The sequence below is a fragment of the Oncorhynchus keta genome, chromosome 14 (genome assembly GCF_023373465.1).
Source record: "Oncorhynchus keta strain PuntledgeMale-10-30-2019 chromosome 14, Oket_V2, whole genome shotgun sequence".
Lineage (NCBI taxonomy): Eukaryota > Metazoa > Chordata > Actinopteri > Salmoniformes > Salmonidae > Oncorhynchus > Oncorhynchus keta.
This window is the reverse complement of record NC_068434.1, coordinates 35,837,041-35,858,468: the sequence shown is the minus strand read 5'-3', so window position 1 is coordinate 35,858,468 and position 21,428 is coordinate 35,837,041. Positions and strand designations below refer to the sequence as shown.

Here is a 21,428-nt window from a genome sequence, read left to right as displayed (position 1 = left end):
AGTTGAAGTTGGAAGTTTACATACACCGTAGCCAAATACATTTGAACTCAGTTTTTCACAATTCCTGACATTTAACCCAAGTAGAAATTCCCTGTTTCAGGTCAGTTATGATCACCACTTTATTGTAAGAATGTGAAATATCAGAATAACAGTAAAGAGTGATTTATTTCAGCTTTTATTTCTTTCATCACATTCCCAGTGGGTCAGAAGTGTACATACTCAATTAGAATTTGGTAACATGACCTTTAAATTGTTTAACTAGGGTCAAACATTTCATGTAGCCTTCCACACGCTCCCACTGTGAATTTTGTCCCATTCCTCCTGGCAGAGCTGGTGTAACTGAGTCAGGTTTGTAGGCCTCCATGCTCACCTACACTTTTTCAGTTCTGCCCACAAATTGTCTATAGGATTGAGGTCAGGGCTTTGTGAAGGCCACTCCAATACCTTGACTTTGTTGTCCTTAAGCCATTTTGCCACAACTTTGGAAGTATGCTTGGGGTCATTGTCCATTTGGAAGACACATGTGTGACCAAGCTTTAACTTCCTGACTGATGTCTTGATATGTTGCTTTAACTTCCTGACTGGATGTTCAATTTATCCACATACTTTTCCTACCTCATGATGCCATCTATTTTGTGAAGTGCGCCAGTCCCTCCTGCAGCAAAGCACCCTCACAACATGATGCTGCCACCCCCGTGCTTCACGCTTGGGATGGTGTTCTTCGGCTTGCAAGCCTCCCCCTTTTTCCTCCAAACATAACGATGGTCATTATGGCCAAACAGTTCTATTTTTGTTTCATCAGACCAGAGGACATTTCTCCAAAAAGTACGATCTTTGTCCCCATGTGTGATTTGCAAACCATAGTCTGGCTTTTTTTATGGTGGTTTTGGAGCAGTGGCTTCTTCCTTGCTGAGCGGCCTTTCAGGTTATGTCGATTATAGGACTCGTTTTTCTGTAGATATAGATACTTTTGTACCTGTTTCCTCCAGCATCTTCACAAGGTCCTTTGCTGTTGTTCTGGGATTGATTTGCACTTTTCGCACCAAAGTAACCTCATCTCTAGGAGACAGAACGCATCTCCTTCCTAAGCGGTATGACGGCTGTGTGGTCCCATAGTGTTTATACTTGTGTACTATTGTTTGTACAGATGAACGTGGTACCTTCAGGCATTTCAAAATTGCTCATGGATTTTCCCATGATGTCGAGCAGAGGCAATGAGTTTGAAGGCAGGCCTTGAAATATATCCACAGGTACACCTCCAATTGACTCAAATGATGTCAATTAGCCTATCAGAAGCTTCTAAGCCATGACATTTTCTGGAATTATCAAAGCTGTTTTAAAGGCACAGTCAACTTAGTGTATGTAAACTTCTGACCCACTGGAATTGTGATACAGTGAAATAATCTGTCTGTAAACAATTACTTAAAAAATGACTTGTGTCATGCACAAAGTAGATGTCCTAACTGACTTGCCAAAACTATAGTTTGTTAACAAGAAATTTGTAGAGTGGTTGAAAAACGAGTTTGAATGACTCCAACCTAAGTGTATGTAAACTTCTGACGGTACATAGACATGTGTACTACTATGGATCCATGGAAAAAGAACCACACAAATGCTCTCATTTGGAAAAATATAGAATCTGGTTGACTGAACGTATGTCTGTCTGTAGATGTCGACACCCTTTATGAAAGGATGCATTTCTTCATGTCTCCGTCCTCTGTGTCCATTCGTATTTTATCTGCAAAACAACCAAACAGCCATCTATAATTCTCTGTTATGGCTTCAACATGAATGTAATATTTTTTTTCCTATGAGGTAAGGGTCATGGACACACTATACCTGCTACGGTCTTGTTGTCTATGGCAAGCAGACCCTGGTACAGCTCTTTAGTTGGATTCAACTGGGCCAGCTCTGACCCATGGAGCCAGATCAACAGCATCCTGTTCCCATGGTCCCGGTAGCTCCGCTTCCCTACACACAAGCAGTGAACAGACTAAATGAGAACTTACCTGGTAAAATAAGGGAAACATTAACTAAATCAAGCTATTGTCGAAGCTTTCCTTATTAAGTGGCTTGGTTTTGGGACACAATTCCAAGTAACTACAGAACAATAATTTAGAATCCCTCTTGCCAGACCTTTACATCTTGTATTTATAATCAACGAGTTGTTTTCTGATATTCCTGTGAATGATTACCCCACTGGGTTGTGTCACCTGTCCACTGCTCCTCGATGGCAGCCACCTGCTGCTCGGTGAAGTGCCAGTGCAGCGCCAGCCTCTTCCAGTCACCCGGCTCCAGCAGGCGGTAGGCCAGGTGCCAGGCCGTACCGCGGACATGTTTGCTCTCCGCGCGATGGTCTAATTTAAACGTCAGCGGAGACTGGCTGTGAAGGTTCTCATTAAGCTCAGTGTTGGCCTGGAAGGGTAATCACATTAAGTCACCTGAGAAAGGACACAAGCTTCACACACTGAGCACGGTGTCCACAGACAAGCACACGCAGGCCCATGCTTATTGAATGCCAGAGCCACTTGTTTTGAGTGTCAGGTAAGGTTGGAAGAAACGCTATCAAATTGACAATGAAATTGGTTGTCGAGCATTTCAGCACAAATCATTTTTTCCACAGCACAGCCAGCATTAATGGTATTACAGGGATTCATCTGGAGTTGTGATGTTAGGAAATTAATCATCTGTGATGAATGTAATCTTTGATTTCCAGCTCCACTACAGTGCATGGATTAACAGATGACTATAGCAACGTATTAGTCTCATTGATTGATTGAATTTACAGAATTGTATCATTTAAAAACACACAGCCATATCACTAATAGGGAGGACTCCCATAACAGTACATGGTCTGCATTCTTTCACAATTATATAAAATAAACAAACACACAATGAAGTTATTATTTCCATTATGGTTCTCTATTACCCTCCTCCATGTGAAATATCTCTCTGCCTTGATGATCATGTCCACGATGATGACTTCGTCTGCTCGGGCTGCCACAGCCAGTGCTGTCTTACCCTGCTGCTCAAAACAAAGCAGAAAACATTGAGTGGGAAGTTGCAGTGAAAAGGAGAGGGGTCAAATTCAGGTTTACATCATAGTTGTGGTTGTCCATATTCCACCTTGTCCTGGAGGGTCAGGTCCATCCCAGCTTTCAGAAGCATGTCAACAATGTCCACTCTGGCCAGCTCTGCTGCTACATGCAGGACAGTCTGGGACCTCTAAGAAGGACAGACAGGAGCGCAAGGTACATGTTGCCCTTTACCACAGATCTAGAGTCAAGTTACCAAACTCAAACCCATAACCATTACAATGCCTCTAAATCATTAGTTGCATCCCAAAAGGGGCCATATTCCCTACATAGTGCACTACTTTGACCAGAGCCCATGGGGCAGAGAATAGGGTGCCATTTGGGATGCAACTGATGATTTCAAAATAGCATTAGGACTGAGTGCACATGCGTTGTACATACATGATCAGTGATGTTGACGTTGCAGCCAGCCTCCAGCAGTGTGTGGATGACAGGGATGTGACAGTTCTTCACTGCCAGGTAGAGAGGAGCCTGGAGGTGCTGCCAATAGAGACACAGCCAACATGGACCATTAGATAGAAACTCTCTGATGTCAGGTCACTTACTACTGAGTAATTACTAGGATAACATGTTGTCTTCATTCATGTTTGACCAAGACTTAGTACGAATCCTCTATGCTCACTCTCACCTGGTTCTGTAAGTCCATCTGGGCTGTGTTCTCTATGAGGAGTTTCACCAACGACGTGTAACCCTTCTCTGAGACAGGGTGTAGAGCACTGCTTTGGCCCTAAGGGGGGTGGTAAAGTACTATAGTATAATAAACTGGGTCTGGAGGGATCCTTCCTTTAATGATTTAGTAACTTTGCCTTGTGGTGACCATTATACTGACTGGTTGGAGTGTGTGGTTGGTATGGTTTGCTGGCGTACCATGGTGACAATGTTTGGGTCACAGCCTGCCTCCAACAGAGCCTGGACACAGTCCTCATGGGCAGCGTCAGCAGCCAGGTACAGAGCCGTCTCCCCAAGCTGCCCCAGATACATCACTCATTGATCAGCTATTGACCTAAAGCAGCTACTGTATAGTGTAGGCATTGAGCAAACACAGTCACACATGGCAGCAAATGGCTCCAGACAATGTTTCCAGTGGGACTCTACCTTATTGACTTCATCACGAGTATCAAAGCTCTTCAACAGTAGCTGGACGGCATCCAAATGGCCATTGCTGGCAGCCAAGTGCAGAGGTGTGTCCCCATTCTAGCAATTAAAGAAAGAGGAAAAGCAGGAGGGTGGGAGGAAAAGAGAGATACACAGTGAAGGAGAGATGGAGAAACAGTCGAACAGTCGAACAGTCATACAGCCTCCTACACACACACACACACACACACACGAACATACCTGGTCTTCCTCCATGGTGGCCATATTGTATGCCTCCTCCATCAACATCTGCAGCATCTCAACAGAGCCATGCTCTGCTGCCGACGCAAACACCCTGTGTCCAGACTGAGAAAGAGGAGGAGGGAGAAGAGGAGAGGAAGAAAAAGGGTCAGCTTATTGAACTAATTCAGCTCAACCAACATTTGAAATGGATGCAATGGTTACTGATACTGTATGTCTATGTGATTACCAGGTCCTCTTTGTCCAGTTCTTTCATCATCAAGTCGTAGATAATGAACGTCACGATGTCGGTGTGGTTGTTGATGGCAGCACAGTGCATGATGTTCAGTCCCACCTGAGAACAGACAATACAACTCACCATCTCCATGCATGACACCTCAAGACAATTTGACATATTGGATTCTCCAATGGCTATGTAGAAATTGGCTCGGTGGTTGATTATTGTAATTGGCATCCCAGATGACTGAGATGTCAGTGAACTTAGGTCTGACCAGCATCACAAGGAAAGGGATAACTGAGACACACTCAAGGCCTTCTGGAATAGCAAAGAGAATGTTTTAAACAGAGGTTCCCTACCGCATTCTGAACACTTGGGTCAGCACCACCCTGCACAAGCAACTTCATGATGGTTACACTCCCAAACCAGGCAGCCAGGTGGATGGCTGTCACTCCATGCTATGTGAGTATGTATGGAAGAAATAGGGGAATAGAGAAATAGAGGGAAAGAAAAAGACAAGAGGGAGTTGAGCCGTTTCATTTTCACAAACCATGGCCAATCTCTTCAACTGTCGGATTGTTTGTTGAAGAGGACAAGCTTAAAATGTCACCATCACTAACAATGGAATAGTGTTGTGTCGTCCTACCTTGTCCGCTTGATTGAGATTTGCTCTGCGCTGTAGAAGTACTTGGACGGCCTCTATGTTTTTTCCAGCTACTGCATAGTGCAGGGCAGTGCGATCATGCTAGGATCAATGCATGGGACAAGTTAATCGAACAAGTGACACAGAGAAGAATATATGGCGATATTAACTGCAGTGTGGCTAGCTGCAGGTAGCTTAGCGGTTAGAGTGTTGGGCCAGTAACAAAAAGGTGGCTAGTTCAAATCCCTGAGCCGCCCTACGTCAAAAATCTGTTGATCTGCCCTTGAGCAAGGCACTTACTCCTAATTGCTCCAGGGCCACAAATGGCTGATCCCTGGCCGGGACCCCACTCTGAGGGTCTCAGGTGGAGTGGGATGTGCAAAAAACACATTTCCATTTCATACTACACACTTGTACATGGGTGAAACAGGACAAATATAAGCACCCCCTATTTGACCTTCGGTGTTCCATGGATATGAGGACTGACTCACCAAGTTCTTTGCGTCGACATTGACCGCCTTCCCCAGAAGCTTCATGGTCTGTACATCATTTATTTTTGCTGCGTCAATGTATTCCTTCTCTAGTGCCAACACTACAAACACACAACAGAGACACAAGGTGCTTCACAATAAGTAACACATCGATATGCATGTTCTTCTTCAGAGCGTGTGAAATAGGAGTTACTTTGAATAGCATCAGGGCAGAATTAGTCATGTGTGTGCGTCCTATACAAACACAGCTCTTTCTCTGTGTTTGTAGAGCCTATACATCTGTCATGGGTAATGATTTGACTGGATGTGAACACCCAGTGAGCAAAGAGCTTGTAGGGCATGCCTAACACACCTCAAAGTCAAGAGGATAAGGATATTCATTGCTTGCTTTGATCTGTAGAAGAATTCGCTAGCATGAATATTCACCAATGTTGCTTAACATGTGATACCATAATTACAAGAACACACTTTACATTGTATCCTGTCAAACTGGGCAATTGCCAGGTTTTCTCAGGCTATAATTCTTCAATTGGACCTTAACCAACTATCTTAGTCATCAGTGTTTACTTAAGTTAGATGACTTTGATAAAAACATTTTTAAAAAAAAATCTAAACGGGCTTCCAGTCACTCAGCGATTTACATGAGTGCGCACACACACCCCCGCGCGCGCATGTGTAAGCACACACACACAAACCTGGTACTCACACATCTCTTTATTATCGTAGCTGTTGTCTGTCTCCTCCATCTCCTTGTTCTGTATGAAGTCTGTGAATCCCTTCACTGCTTTTTTCGAGTTTTTCAGTGTTTTAGGGTTCAGGTTTAGTTCCTTCAGCTGTGCCCCCATCCTCTCCTTCAGAGACGGTATCTCCTTCAAGGACCTTTTCTCCATGGTGAATATCTGGTGACTTCTCCCTGGAACCTGGGCTTGATCCCAGTCTGTCTCTGCTTTATACCACCTCTGCTTCTGTATACTTGTCTTGCCAAACAACCATGTAGAAGTACTGAATGAATGCAGAAAGTCTGGTCAGGAACTGGAGCAGATGCCGAGGAACCTGAAGAGAACTCTGCACTGTCGAATACACAACAGTCTGGTAACCCTTTCTCTTATACTGGTGATATAGCATTCACTGAAACTCGTCCTGCATAAGGAATACAAATTGGTGTGGGAATGGAGCAATGTATGTACATTTCCTGGGCTGGAAGGCTGACCTCTGTTTGTTCTAGAAGCTCACACCCTTCACATTGAGTGCATGATCAATATTGTGTCATGCACTACCTGCACATGCAGTCTAACATTGGAATAAACTGTATGAGTGCAGATTCATGAATCCCATCTTGTCATTAATTTATTTGATTAGTGACTAAGCTCCTACATGTTTGTAAAGTAGACTATCATTATATTATTATGAATCTAAGCTCCAATCTAAACTACAACAGTAGTCTAGGTCATATGTGGGGTTTCCCAAACTCGGTCCTGCCCCTCCAGGGATATTCAACTCTTATCCTATGAGGTCCGGAGCCTGCTGGTTTTCTGTTCTACATGATAATGAATTGCACCCACCTGGTGTCCCAGGTCTAAATCTGTCCCTGATTAGAGGGGAACAATGAACAAATGCAGTGGAACTGGCTTCGAGGTCCAGAGTTGAGTTAGAAGGTGCTAGAGTTTCAGCATGGAACGAAACAGGTGTGTGTGTGTGTGTCTCGCGCACATGATGGAGTAAAGTGACAGTCAACTGATGAGGAACGGGCTTTCTTACCATAGTGAGTTACGTTATAAATCATGAGCTGGATAGAAGCAGTCTACTCCGTTCAGAACTGGATAATAATTGCTGTGCGTCATCCTCCTGTCATAACAGGCTATTGTTTGTTCTTTCTCATAAAGCTGTGCTTGAAAATAGCCTAGCCTAGGCCTATGGCTATAGACTTTCATTCTTGTTATTTTTTAAAGTGGCAACTTGAAGACAACAGTACCTTCTCTGGCTATTAGAATATTTGGGAAATAGGCTACTATTCATAACTTTAATTTGTTTTAAAGTTATGGTAGGCCTAGCAGGATATATTATGGTCCTTCTGTAGCTCAGTTGGTAGAGCATGGCGCTTGTAACGCCAGGGTAGTGGGTTCGATCCCCGGGACCACCCATACGTAGAATGTATGCACACATGACTGTAAGTCGCTTTGGATAAAAGCGTCTGCTAAATGGCATATATTATTATTATTATTATTATTATAGGCCATTTGGTTTAAACTTCGCATGGATGGATTTTTCTGACCGGATGGATAATTTTTCTTAATTAATAAGCTTGAATTTGATTAAACTTTTAATTATATTTTTCTTTCGGCCATTGATATTGTTTTTTCGCTCTCATTATTAGTCCCATGGCTACCCTACATTTGTTGGCCATTCAAACAACTTTTTGAGATGGAACTCAGATGAATTCATTGTTTGATCGGGAGAGAGAATAAAATGATGAAAGCATACTATACCCCAAACTCAGTCATATCGAATGGAGAGACAAGGGAATATAGCCTACGTTTTTTTAAACAGCTAGACAAAATATAGTTGAGGAGTGTCCGTTATAAAAATAAAAAAAAGGTTTAGACTATGAGGCCCATGTATCTGACAGAGCGAGAGCGAGGATATTGTCTGACTGGACATTTTGCTTTGAAATAGGCTATAGCAAATAGGAAGATAGATTACTGGGAATGTCCCTCATGTGCTGCCCTGACCGACTCCGTTCTAGTCATTCTGTGTGGCGTCAGTCAAGTTCAAATAGGCTAAACCATCGTCTGTCACAGCATGATGTTGTCACCATTGATGATGGCTGTCAATCTTCATCGATAGACGATTCTATCGTTTGAGTTTATTTTTACAGGGACAGTGCACATTAATCAACGTTTCAGTAAAAGTGCCGGTTTTAGCCAGCCGGCTAATTTTCAACCGCAGTCCCTGGGCAGGTTATTAAAAACAATTACAATATAGACAATAGCAGCATAGGACAAGCAAGACATAGCAACATAGGACAAGCCAGACGTAGCATACAGACAGAGCAATATAGAACAAAAAGCAGCAAGACAAAATTCATAAAAGCAACAAAGTGTTTCCACGCCTCACAAGCTACAGACAACAGACATGGAAAGCGGCAACACACAGCTAGGGACCATGTTCACAAATCTGATTGACCTTTAGCCATGTCTTCAAGCAATCGTAATAGCCTCATTTGTACTGTGCACATTAAATGCTCAACACAATGACACAAGGAGAATAATTAATTGAGCCACATTTACAGTGGTGGCAAGTTTTATTTTCCGTAAGAAAAATAGCCTATGAAATTTGAATACAATAATATTAATTTATTTTTATTTTTTATACATTGCCTATATTTAAGTTATCTTATGCAAAAATACACCATCTCATACTGGTACTGGTTTGCATCAACGACCTTCACTAAAACCCCTGCAAAGGTTCTGCCTGCTAACTTATGACCATTATGACTTTTTTTTAAACTGCACAAGAGATAAAAATGTATTTATTTTGAAAGAAGTGCATCTTCAATGCTTGAGTGAGCAATCCAAATTCCCAGCAATCCAAGAAGTACTAGGTAGGTAGGGATGGTTGCTAGTGAGGTCAGTCATTATCACTGTCTGAGCATAATACTTCATACACAGGATCGTCTGGGAGTAGTGTGTGATGTCACCTAAGCTGCATCACCTGAAGAACTTGTCAATAGTGTTCCAAGCTGGGCCCAGGGCTTTGGCCTTCTTAGAGGGGGGTGGGGGAGACAAGCCTCTCCTGGAAGTGTAGCAGAATAAAAACACAGCACATTTTACTGCGGGATTCTCACTGTCTGCACCAGTATCTGCAACCATCTTATTTGGACGTACCACACAACATGTTGAATTAACTCCTTGGTGAATGTGCTGACTTTCAAACAAATCTCTCTCTTGTATGTGTGTAAGGAGATGTAGTCATACCTTTTGCTCTTGCCTTTCTGTGGCGCTCTCTGCAGGGGCTGCTCTCGCTCTGTGGAGGGAAACACGAAAAACTCCATCAGATTCTTCCGCTGAAAACAGAATGACGACTGTCTATGTCCGGCAAGTCATTTGTGTTCATTTCAAAGCTATAAAGACTAATCTCCCAGGCAGGATAGTTAAGGAGAAACTGGGAGAGATCGTCTTTCTATTGTCAGTATTCAATGGGTGAAGAAGGGATTTACCAGTGGCAGAGAGCAGGGAAGGGGAGCCCCCTTCTAGTTTTAACCATAAGACTTCAGGATAATAGCTAAATAATAGGAAAATAGCTTTCAGTGTTAACCTAAATGAATAAAACCAGACAGAAAGTATGTAGAAAAAAATAACTGACCTACAGTCAGGTCCATAATTATTGGCACCCTTGATAAAGATGAGCAAAAAAGACTGCACCCCCATTTTCAGTACTCCAGCCCCCTCCCCTGTTTTCAGTACTCCAGCCCTCTCCCCTGTTTTCAGTACTCCAGCCCCCTCCCCTGTTTTCAGTACTCCAGCCCCCTCCCCTGTTTTCAGTACTCCAGCCCCCTCCCCTGTTTTCAGTACTCCAGCCCCCTCCCCTGTCTTCAGTACTCCAGCCCCTTCCCTGTTTTTAGTACTTCATCACCCTCCCCTGTTTTCAGTACTCCAGCACCCTCCCCCAGCCCTCTCCCCTGTTTTCAGTACTCCCCCCTCCCCTGTCTTCAGTACTCCAGCCCCTCCCTCCCTGTTTTTTACTCCAGCCCCTCCCCTGTTTTTAGTACTTCATCCCCTCCCCTGTTTTTTCCAGTTTTCAGTAGTCCACTCAGCCCCTCCCCTGTTTTCAGCACTCCAGCCCCCTCCCCTGTTTTTCAGTAGTCCAGCACCCTCCCCCTCCCCTGTTTTTTCAGTACTCCAGCCCCTCCCCTGTTTTCAGTACTCCAGCCCTCCCCTGTTTTCAGTACTCCAGCCCCCTCCCCTGTTTTCAGTACTCCAGCCCCCCCCTGTTTTTAGTACTTCAGCACCCTCCCCTGTTTTTCAGTACTCCAGCCCCTCCCTCCAGTTTTCAGTACTCCAGCCCCTCCCCTTTTCAGTTTTCAGTACCCTGTCTTCAGCAGCCCCTCCCCGTTTTCAGTCCAGTCCCCCTCCCTGTTTTCAGTAGCCCCTACCCAGCCCCTCCCCTGTTTTGTTTTCAGTAGTCCAGCCCCTCCCCTGTTTTTTCAGTAGTCCAGCCCCCTCCCCTGTTTTCAGTAGTCCAGCCCCTCCCCCCTCCAGCCCCTTCAGTCCAGCTCTCCCCTGTTTTCAGAACTCCAGCCCCTCCCCTGTTTTCAGTACTCCAGCCCCTCCCCTGTTTTTAGTACTTCAGCACCCTCCCTGTTTTCCTCCAGCACCCTCCACTGTTTTCCCCTCCAGCCCCCTCCTGTGTTTTCAGTACCCTCCCGTTTTCCAGCCCCTCCCCTGTTTTCAGTACTCCAGCCCCTCCCCTGTTTTCAGTACTCCAGCCCCTCCCCTGTTTTTAGTACTTCAGCCCCCTCCCCTGTTTTCAGTAGTCCAGCACCCTCCCCTGTTTTCAGTACTCCAGCCCCTCCCCTGTCTTCAGTACTCCAGCCCCCTCCCCTGTCTTCAGTACTCCAGCCCCCTCCCCTGTTTTCAGTACTCCAGCCCCTCCCCTGTTTTTAGTACTCCAGCCCCTCCCCTGTTTTCAGTAGTCCAGCCCCCTCCCCTGTTTTCAGTACTCCAGCCCCTCCCCTGTCTTCAGTACTCCAGCCCCTCCCCTGTCTTCAGTACTCCAGCCCCCTCCCCTGTTTTCAGTACTCCAGCCCCTGCGAGGATAACGACACTTTTTCTAAAATGTTTTATGAGATTGGAACACAATGGGAGGGATCTTAGACCATTCCTCCATACAGAATCTTTCCAGATCCTTGATATCCTTAGTCTGTGCTTATGGACGGCCCTTTTCAATTTAACCACAGGTTTTCAATGGGGTTCAATTCCAGAGACGGAGAAGGTCATTGTAAAATGTTGATTTTGTGATCAATTAACCTATGGATTTTGACATGTGCTTGGAGTTATTGTCTTGCTGGAAGATCCACTTGCAGCAAAATGTCAGCCTCCTGGCAGTGGCAACCAGGTTTTTGGCTAAAATGTCCTGGTACTTGGTCAACTTTATGATGCCGTTGACCTTACCAAGGGCCCCAGGACCAGTGGAAGCAAAATAGCCCCATAACATCAAAGATCCACCACCATACTTTACAGTAGGTATGAAGTACTTTGTCTACATACAGTATGCTTCTGTTTTTCGACACCAAACCCACCACTGGTGTGTGTGGCCAAAGAGCTCCATCTTCATGTCATCTGACCATAGCACCACCTGGACTTTGACAAACGGCATTGGCACTTGGATTGGAACCGGTTCTACAGTCAGATAACATGAAAATAGAGGTATTCTATGTAAAAACCTGGTTGCCTCTGCCAGGAGGCTGACACTTGGCTTCAAGTGGATCTTCCAGCAAGACAATAACCCCAAGCACTAATCAAAATCCACAAAAATCTACATTTTGCAATGGCCATTTCAGTCTCTGGACTTGAACCCCATTGAAAATCTGTGGTTTGAATTGAAGAAGGCAGTCCATAAGAGAAGACGAAGGATAAAAGATCCGTCCCAACGTGTTCTACAATATCATAAAACATTTGAGAAGAAGGCTCAGGGTCGTTATCCTCACAAGGGGAGGGTGGTGGAGTACTGAAAACAGGGGTGCCAATAATTCTGACCCTATCTTTTAGAGATGTTTTAAACAACTTCTTAGAAAAATATTTCTCTCTGAGCAGTTGTATTAGTATAAAATAATACATTTCCAACTTTTCTGCATACAATATAGCTCAGTATTTGTATTATTTATTTTATACAGTCTTTTTTGCTCAACTTTGTCAAGGGTGCCAATAATTATGAATAAAAAAATATATATCTTAAATAAAAGCTAGACATTCAGGAAGAATCAAACATTCTAATTTATGAGTATTTTTGGCATGGCTGGATTACCAACCGAGCACATTGGAGACATGCCCAGGGGCCCCGATTTGTGTACCCATTGATTTTTTTCTATAACGTTTGAGCATAAGAACACAGGGTGCGGGGGGGCTGAACTTTCAAAGCTAGCATTTTCAATCGCTTGTTCTAGGCCCACCATGTGGCCAATTGGCATGGCATTGCATGAGAGGGTGTGGCCCTTGGGCCTTTACCATGTTGCTAAGTTTCACAATTAGGCAAAATGCGTAGAATTGCAGAAAACTTGCTTTCACCTTGCAACATTTCCTGTAAAACAACACATTTTTCTCTATGCCCCCGACACACCCACCACGTAAGTGGATTACATATTGAGTAGGAAGAGGCAGAAACAGGACCCATGGAGGCACTGGGGATGAGACTGGTAGTGGCAGCACATAGAAAAACAGAGTTTAGAAGTCCCTGGTCTATTTGAATGACAATGGCAGTAATGCATGATCATTCAGTAAATAAAACTTCTCTGAAACACGGACCTTTGTGGGCAGCAGGTGGTGCGGTGTGGGTGGTGCGGTCCACAGATGCCAGTCCCCCAAGCTCATGCAGGACTTCCTGGTTCAGACAGAGGTCTACGTGTCGGTTAAAAAGGGTGAGGTCATTGGTGTCCTGGGTCTCCTGACACACTGGACAGGTGAGGGCGGGGCCTCTGTGGTCACGTGATTCGGGCTTGGGCGTAGTCATTGGCCGAGGTCCACCGGGGGACAACAGACAAACCCGAACATGAGGGTCACTTTGAGATGAAACCTTCAGGGTGTTAGCTCTATGTATAGATACATCTCCATTTGGACAAGTGTTAAGGCAGACAGGGTTCAGGCCCACAGTGCTTAGTGAAATATTAGCTGTACTCGTCTCATATAGAAGTAAACCTGTAGTGGACTCCGTATGATCACCTGCACTTGAGTCTAATTGAAGGCCCACTGAGTCAAACACGCACCTACTGAGCAGCTTACTACCTTTCTCCATCGGCCCCTCCTCCCTCTTCCCTCCAGTTATCTCTTTCTCCACCTCCTCACAGACACAGGGGCCTCTCTCTAGCTCTGTGTCTGTGTGGTTGTTTTGCCCCATAGTAACCCCACTGAGACACTGGTCAATGTGTCTGTTGAAGACTGTCAGCTCTGTGGTGTTCACCTCCCTGAAGCATACAGGGCAGGTGAGACTGTCTGTCCCTGACTCTGGCTCTGTTGAACAGCATGATGAAGTAGATGCATGGGCTGAAGGTTCATGTGTCATTTTGTCCGAAGCTGTCAATGCACTCATAGAGATGTCTGTCTCTGCTGATATATTTGTATTCTTCGGAGTGTGTGTCTGTGTCCCTTCGGGGGTGGTGGTCGATGAGGTTGGGCCCCGTCTGGTCTCGAAGCCATTACAATCTCCCTTCTCTGGTGGGTCCTCTCTCTCAGCTTGCAGTCGCAGCCTCTGGGCGTGAGCTCTCTGCAAGAAGGACTGCTGGTTCTCCCCAGTCCCACCCACCTCCACCCCTCCCCAGCTGGGTACCGAGGCGTGACCCTCTTGCCCCTGTCTCTGCTGTACCATGGAAGGGCAGGCAGAGGGCTGAGTCTGGCCTGGAGGCCTAGGTGGATGCTCTTTCACAGGCTTGTGGGAGGAGATCTGGGAGGTGCTACTAGAGTCAGTCTGTTTTTTATGGAGAAATCCCACAATGCTCTTCTGCAGGGGTTTCTTGTCGTCAGCACTGGCAAAACTGGAAACCCGAACGCCTGCAGACACGCAAGCGTTGATTTAAAACTGCAGTCAATTGTTTTAATCAAGCTACAAGTTCAAATATATGAATTATTAACAGAATCAGTAGAAAGTACTTCATATATTATTGTTATGTACAACATATATGAAAGCTGATGTTAATGTATTTTCTTGCCAATGGGACACCACATTTAAACAGACGGGAGAAGGTAAAGGAAGGTTACCCATAAGCCTCAGTCTCAGTGGCTGGGGGCTGACGTTGTCGATCTCAGTCTTCAGCAAGTCCTTAGCGACAGCAAAGAGCTCTTCCGTCGTAGCAACAGCACACGGCAACGTCCACGCTCTGGTTTTCACCTCAAAGTTAACATTTTTCAGCTTCAACGTCACCGTCTTGCCCTGGAAGAACACAGAGCAAATTAAAGGGTGAAGCACAGATTAAATCTGGTTGGACCTGGGGGAGGAGTCAAAAGGACAGAACAGACATAGATTTGACAAAGGCATTTTCCTAGGAGAGTGATGGTCATTCCCAAGCAGCCTATTCCCCAGGCAGGCTGAGGCTCACACTGGTCCCTGGTATTCTCCATAATGGCTCTCCATTTCTTCCAGGTATCAAAAGCATATTAGGGCTCAGTCGGCGGGTGACGGCCGTGCCAAGCCAGCTCTCTCTATCGATTGGGATGGGAACAGACGCTCTGGTAATTGTGTGAGATGCTGGTTAGAGACAGATTGAGTCTGGGAGCCAACACTAGCGCTGAAATGTTTTAAGACCCCAAAATACCCTCTTTACAGAAATATCCTTTCTGTTCAAGAACCCTTTTCTGCTCTCTCTTCCCCAGAGGAAAGAGTCACCTGAGGCAATCTCAATGCACAGAGCAAGAGGCAGGCAGTCAGGCAATGGCTGTTCACAATGGTGCTGAATACTAACACACCGGCCATAACAAACAGTTCCATGTGTTATGTACTGTCGAACGGCTCTGCTATTGCATTTCACACAATAGCCACAAAAAGCCAAATACTGGAGTTCGATTTCAAACATATACAAATAGAGTTTGATTTTACTATGAATCCAATAGATCAGACAGTGAATTTGAGTTTAAGAATATACTGTCTAAGAATATATATGTACTGTACAACTGCAATATATTCTAGTAATGACCTATACTATTACTAATAGTGTACTGTAATCAACTGAGCTGTGGAGTACCTTGAGCGCCTCCTTCTGCAGGTCCTGAGCCAGGTCTTGGCACAGCTCCTTGCACAGCGAGAACTGCTCCTCTAATGCACCCATCTCTCCAAAAGTCCTGACAGAGAATGAGGGAGATAGAGAAACATGTTGGATATGGGCAGCGTTCGAGTATGTACCATTATTTATCTATGTGTTTCACATATATGTTGCCAGAAAAGAAAAACAAACACCTCTCTGTACTCATGCTTTTTCTCTCTCCGTCCCTGTAAGGAAATACAAAAACAGACAGACTCAGTCAGATGACTTGAACTCATTTTACAGATGAGTTTTCTGTTTAGTTACCCCTCTCCCCACTGCCCACCCCCCTCTGCTTGCCCGCCAGCACCTCTCGATGTGTGTGGAGCCCAGGCCCATGAAGATGTGGAGGAAGTTATGCCAAGACGCCTCAGAGAACAGCAGGGCCAGCAGCGCCATCTCCTGGCCAAGATGGGAACAGCTGGTGATACCTAGAGCTCCCAGCATCTTCTCTGTCACCTTCCCAATGCCTGAGATCTGGCACACCAAAAGACCATCATCTGTATTTGTAAGTCATCAGCCAGCAACATGTTCCATAAACAATCACCTAAAGTATGCATCCCTTAAAATAGGCTGTCTAGGTTTAAGGGTAGGTGTACTACAGCCTACCTTCCGGACTGGCAGGTCCTGTATGAAGTCTATGACAGCCTGTCGGTTAGAGGGGAGTCTGTACTGGCCGTTGGGTTTGTTCTTATCACTACAAACCTTGGCCAGCATCATGTTTGGGGCAATGCCTACACACACACATACATGCTTAATGTAACTATACACAGAATATGATGATAAAGTTAGCCTGGGATAGTAACATATCAAATATTCCCCGAGGTATTTTAACACAACTAACATTGTAACTCTGAGGTGTTCAAAAAGCCACCCTATTCTCTATGGGCCCTGGTCAAAAATAGTGAATAGAGAATAGGGTGCCATTTGGGATTCATCCAATGTGTCCTCCAAGGAACATGAACACACAGCATCTCTCTCACCTGCGCTGGCAGTTAGTGAGGTCTTCTGCTCGATGCGGAAGCGCATCTCTCTTACCGCCTCCTCGGCACAGGTCCCAAACACTTCCACCTCTCCCCCAGCAGCCTCCTGCAGACAGGGGGAGGAGCTGGGGCTGTTCTCAAACAGGACAGGAGACAAACCCTCTACCTCTACTGTCTCCTGTAGGCCACCATGGTCCTCAACTAGAGAGAGAGGTAGAGACAGAGAGAGATAGACAAGGAGAGAAGGTGTGAGATAGTGAGAGATGATTCACAGAAGAGGATCCACGTCTCTTATCGTCTGCTCCCCTTGTCCCTCTTTACGCTTGACAGGTGGCAAAAGTGAACTAGATAAGAGAAACCGACAGAATACACAGACCCTTCTAATTCACTTTCTCTGTCAGGCAGGAAATAGAGGAAGAATGACATGAGGCTTTTGCTATTAAGCTCTTAGTAAACCTCTCTCCTTTTGTTACATCTTCCATATAACACGTAGCTGCCTTTATACTACATCTAAACTACTTACAGTCTACTCTCAAAGTTGTCTTACAAATGACAACTTTATCACAGTCCGTAAACCACAACTGCAATATTGTTTAAAAAAAGCTATCCAACAGTGTAACAAACAATCATAACTCTCAGTTATGACATAGTCATCCCCTGTGTTTAGACATCTGACCCAGCACTGACATGGATCTAGCTACCTCTAGCTGTCCCAGTGTTGTTGGTGTAGAGACGGTGGGTACGGAGGGCCTCTGGCCAGCCTCTCCTCTGCTCAAGGTGGTCAGTGATGTCCAGGTATGCTTCATCGAGACTCATGGGCAGGAAGTGAGGGTCATAGTCTGCAAAGATCTCCCGAACCTAGCAGAGATTTAGGATGATTAGGGACTCATATGTCTCTTTGGGGAGGATTTATATATACAGTGTGTGTGTGTGTGTGTGTGTGTGTGTGTGTGTGTGTGTGTGTGTGTGTGTGTCAGATCCTTACTTCAGCGCTCACTGCTCTGTATTTGTCAAAGTTGGTTGGAACAATAACCAGGTTTGGGCAGAGCTTCTTTGCGATGAAGCCAGGCATGGCGGCACGAACCCCAAACTTCCTGGCATGGTAGTTGGATGTTGACTGAGGAGAGTGGACAAAACACATACATTTGTAGAGATAAATAACCTGGGGTTCAATATGAGATATGTGTTGTTGTGCAATAAAAGGACATCTTTCAGATCTAGTGAGAAGACCATAAACCAGTTCATATGTGAAGAAGAAAGATCCCCAGATATGATCCTCCCTCTGGGTAGCAATGATGAGAAATTCAACAGACTTGGCTTTCTTATTTTGACCTCACATGATAACGGGAGACAATTGGTATCACGAATGAATGACAATCAAACAAAACAACCACTACACTCATCTCTATTATTTGTCTCAAGCGGGTCTTGTTGGTCATAGTCTTGCGTGGCCAGCCTTCTAAATCCTGTCTCTTTCACGAGAAGCCTTGGCTTCTGAGGCTGTTGGTCAATATAAACGTTTCTAGCAAATGAACAGTGCTGTTCATGGCATATAGAATCTCACCAACATGCTCATGGAGCCCACGGCCATGGGTTTGTCCATCAGGTCAGGACAGTCTCTCGTCTCCACCGCAGCATAGAAGGCATCCATATCCACATGCACAATCACACGGCTCAGGTCACGCCCCCTCTCCAGGTCAGAGGTCATTTTCTCCACCTACAACAAAACGTTCAGAGGTGACAGCTTCAAACAAATTATAACACAGAAATATATACTGTAGAAGTTATACTGTAAAACTAGTGTATCTGTGTGTTAGAGGTCACATAATACATTATTTGTGTAGGTGTGTGTATAGCCCTGTACCTGTGCTTGCGCTTTGCTCAGCTGTTGCTCAGTGATGTGTGCTTTCTGCAACATCATCCTCTCAATGCGCTGGTTCACCTGCTGTTCCTTCTTCAGCTCGTTCTCATAGAACCTGGAGCCCTGCAGAAGAGAGGGGAACAGAGAGGTGGGTGACCTCCAGTAACAGGCCATGGAGCATGGAGAAGAGAACCCACTGGACCTCAACACACGTGGGTTTGTCAGTTCCTGTGCCATTAGAGTAAGGTAGCTAGCTAGGGTATTGACTCAAAGTCTAGGGTGTTCGTTTGGGTGTTTGGATAAACAGACAGAAGTTCTCAACCTGTACTGTACCTTGGAGGACTCCATGATGATCTTGTTAATCTTGTCCCTGTTAAGGCCCTCCATTCCAGCCTTGTTGTCATTGAGGGCCATTCTTGAGAGGAAGCCCTCCCCACTGGAAGAGGAGGTCCCCCCTGTCGCCATACTTCCTTCAAGTGAGACCCTGCATTGAACACATAAACCAAACAAAATGTGCTAAGAAGTATTATGGCAAGTTAACTAGCTTGCTAGCTAACAACCTAGCTAGCAAACTATGTATTCATCCATACAAGTTGGTTCCACAATGTAAAATAATCTAAACAGCTAGTAATACTAATTTCTAACTATCCATGGCAAAAATAAATAATATTTTGTTTGTTTACGGTAAAAGTATATTCTTTGCCTTTGCCGCTTCAGTTTTGAGTTCTGAATTTGCTTCCGCACTCTACGTCAATTAGGGGGAGGTGCAGTTTCCTTGTTTACGGATGTAAAACCACGCAGCGCGCGTATAAACAAAACCTTCAAGAAACAAATCCAGCGACAAACTTTTAACAGGTGATGAATAACGTGATATTAATCCATTCATTTATTAAAACAATTAAATATCACAAACTGTTTCAGGTACTTTGAACAGTTTCTGCATAGCGGCGATATCCTAAACAGAGATAATGGAGGAATTATCTTCCTTTCTCTACCACCTGACCTAACAACCACAGGCCGAGTCCAAGGTTTGTGTCGTCCCCATAGAGATGTATAGAGGACTCTAGTGCCCAAAAGCGAATTTATGCACGAGCAACGTCATTGAGGACTTTCCCCATTTTGAACTAAGTCAACCGAGTGAGACTTCCTATGGGTTAGGGAAGGATCACATAATTCCATCCAGGTCATCAGGAGGGATCCGCCAATGAATTATACTTGTGAGCAAACATTCCATAACTGCAAGTAGCAGTAAATGACCAACAGTGGCTTTATACTTTTTCAAACAACAAAGTCCAGGTGGCAGTAAGCACAATCTTGTTTGTTAACCAACTCATAGTAGTAAGAAGTAGTAAGAAGAAAATGGACTACTTCAAAATGGAGATGGTCACAATGCCACGAAGCCCTACATTTTTTTTTTTTTATATTATTTTTTGCACAGTCTCTATGCACACTCACAGGGCCCTACAAACTAAGCACATGGATACTCCAACACACTAACACCATCATTTGCTCACACACACATAATATGCACATACATTTCTACTGACTACTCACATACAATCATCATATATGCTACTGCTACTCTGTTTATCATACACTATATATACAAAAGTATGTGGACACTCCTTCAAATTAGTAGATTCGGCTATTTCAGCCACACCCATTGCTGACAGGTGTATAAAATCGAGCACGCAGCCATACAATCTCCATAGACAAACATTTGGTTTCCAAGTGTTTGATTCCATTCCAGCCATTATTATGAGCCATCAGCCTCCATTGGATGCCACCTTTCCAACAAGTCAGTTCGTAAAATGTATGCCCTGCTGGCACTGCCCAGTCAACTGTATATTCTGTTATTGTGAAGTGGAAACGTCTAGGAGCAACAATGGCTCAGCCGCAAAGTGGTAGGCCACAAGCTCACAGAACGGAACCGCCGAATGTTGAAGCGCATAGAACGTAAAAATCATCTGTCCTCGGTTGCAACACTCACTACCGAGTTCCAAACTCTCTCTGGAAGCAACTTTAGCACAAGAACTGTTCGTCGGGAGCTTCATGAAATGGGTTTCCATGGCCGAGCAGCCACACACAAGCTTAAAATCACCATGCGCAATGCCAAGAGTGGGCTGGAGTGGTGCAAGGCTTGCCACCATTGGACTCTGGAGCAGTGGAAACACTTTCTCTGGAGTGATAAATCACCCTTCACCATCTGGCAGTCCGATGGACAAATCTGTCCCTATGCATAGTGCCAACTGTAACATTTGGTGGAGGAGGAATAATGGTTTGGGTTAGACCCCTCAGTTCCAGTGAAGGGAAATCTTAACGCTACAACATACATGACATTCTAGATGTTTCTGTGCTTCCAACTTTGTGGCAACAGTTTGGGGAAGGCACTTTCCTAATTTCAGCATGAGAATGCCCTCATGCACAAAGCGAGGTCCATACAGAAATGGTTTGTCGAGATCGGTGTGGAAGAACTTGACTGGCCTGCACAGAGCCTTGACCTCAACCTCATCAAACACCTTTGGGATGAATTGGAATGTTTGACCATCAGGTGTCCGCATTCTTTTGGCCATGGAGTGTACATCCTGATGCCTAGTCACCTTTCCCAAAAACGTATGTACCTCTATTGATCTAGTATCCCTACACATTGTAAATATTGTTCTGGAACTGACCCTGTATATGGTATGGTATGCTTACTTTATCGTGTTTTTATTTTATATTGTATGTTTTTGTTCTACCTTATTTGTAGTATTGCATTTTAATTGATTACTGCATCGTTGGTGTTATAGCTTGCAAGAAA

At 44.7% G+C, this 21,428-nt stretch overlaps 2 protein-coding genes and 1 long non-coding RNA gene across 5 annotated transcripts; 1 reads left to right on the top strand and 2 right to left on the bottom strand.

Annotated features, from left to right (window-relative positions):
• Positions 1-323: 323 nt before the first annotated feature.
• Positions 324-6,999, bottom strand: LOC118393322 (ankyrin repeat and death domain-containing protein 1B-like). Of its 2 annotated transcripts, none has more exons than XM_035785894.2 (15): positions 6,488-6,999; positions 5,782-5,882; positions 5,294-5,392; positions 5,007-5,105; positions 4,660-4,764; positions 4,431-4,535; positions 4,191-4,289; positions 3,963-4,061; positions 3,724-3,822; positions 3,477-3,575; positions 3,127-3,225; positions 2,930-3,025; positions 2,214-2,415; positions 1,840-1,971; positions 324-1,738 (listed from the first exon to the last, which is right to left on the bottom strand). In XM_035785894.2, the coding sequence occupies exons 1-15, from the start codon at positions 6,669-6,671 to the stop codon at positions 1,683-1,685; spliced, it is 1,674 nt and encodes a 557-aa protein (XP_035641787.1). In that variant the 5' UTR covers positions 6,672-6,999; the 3' UTR covers positions 324-1,682. The 2 variants fall into 2 exon arrangements, with proteins under 2 accessions (XP_035641787.1, XP_035641788.1); XM_035785895.2 differs by lacking the exon at positions 6,488-6,999 and adding an exon at positions 6,255-6,466.
• A 2,050-nt stretch (positions 7,000-9,049) lies between these two features.
• polk (polymerase (DNA directed) kappa) lies at positions 9,050-21,389 on the bottom strand. 2 transcript variants are annotated; one of them, XM_035785892.2, is made up of 16 exons: positions 19,554-21,389; positions 19,312-19,447; positions 18,962-19,112; positions 18,632-18,751; positions 18,332-18,484; positions 17,753-17,884; positions 17,469-17,625; positions 16,768-16,968; positions 16,394-16,518; positions 16,095-16,261; positions 15,940-15,972; positions 15,728-15,824; positions 14,748-14,919; positions 13,302-14,540; positions 9,756-9,804; positions 9,050-9,573 (listed from the first exon to the last, which is right to left on the bottom strand). In XM_035785892.2, exons 3-16 carry the CDS (start codon positions 19,091-19,093, stop codon positions 9,489-9,491), a joined length of 2,862 nt encoding a protein of 953 aa, XP_035641785.1. In that variant the 5' UTR covers positions 19,094-19,112; positions 19,312-19,447; positions 19,554-21,389; the 3' UTR covers positions 9,050-9,488. The 2 variants fall into 2 exon arrangements, with proteins under 2 accessions (XP_035641785.1, XP_035641786.1); XM_035785893.2 differs by having other exon boundaries at positions 19,632-21,389.
• LOC118393321 (uncharacterized) lies at positions 16,158-19,108 on the top strand. The gene is made up of 3 exons (XR_004827536.2): positions 16,158-16,292; positions 18,728-18,840; positions 19,007-19,108. It is a non-coding gene; the product is annotated as an uncharacterized LOC118393321 (long non-coding RNA).
• Positions 21,390-21,428: the final 39 nt, after the last annotated feature.

Bases quoted from the DNA above. Each gene is read 5' to 3' on its own strand.
- LOC118393322 (XM_035785894.2), bottom strand. From the start codon at position 6,671: ATGGAGAAAAGGTCCTTGAAGGAGATACCGTCTCTGAAGGAGAGGATG. The intron at 5,883-6,487 runs GTGAGTACCAGG...GTGTGTTTGTAG, and splicing joins CTACGATAATAAAGAGATGT to TGTTGGCACTAGAGAAGGAA. The intron at 4,536-4,659 runs GTAATCACATAG...CCTCTTTCTCAG, and splicing joins AACTGGACAAAGAGGACCTG to TCTGGACACAGGGTGTTTGC.
- polk (XM_035785892.2), bottom strand. From the start codon at position 19,093: ATGGCGACAGGGGGGACCTCCTCTTCCAGTGGGGAGGGCTTCCTCTCA. The intron at 14,541-14,747 runs GTAACCTTCCTT...GCGTGTCTGCAG, and splicing joins ACTGAGACTGAGGCTTATGG to GCGTTCGGGTTTCCAGTTTT. The intron at 9,805-13,301 runs GTCCGTGTTTCA...TTCCCTCCACAG, and splicing joins ACCACCTGCTGCCCACAAAG to AGCGAGAGCAGCCCCTGCAG.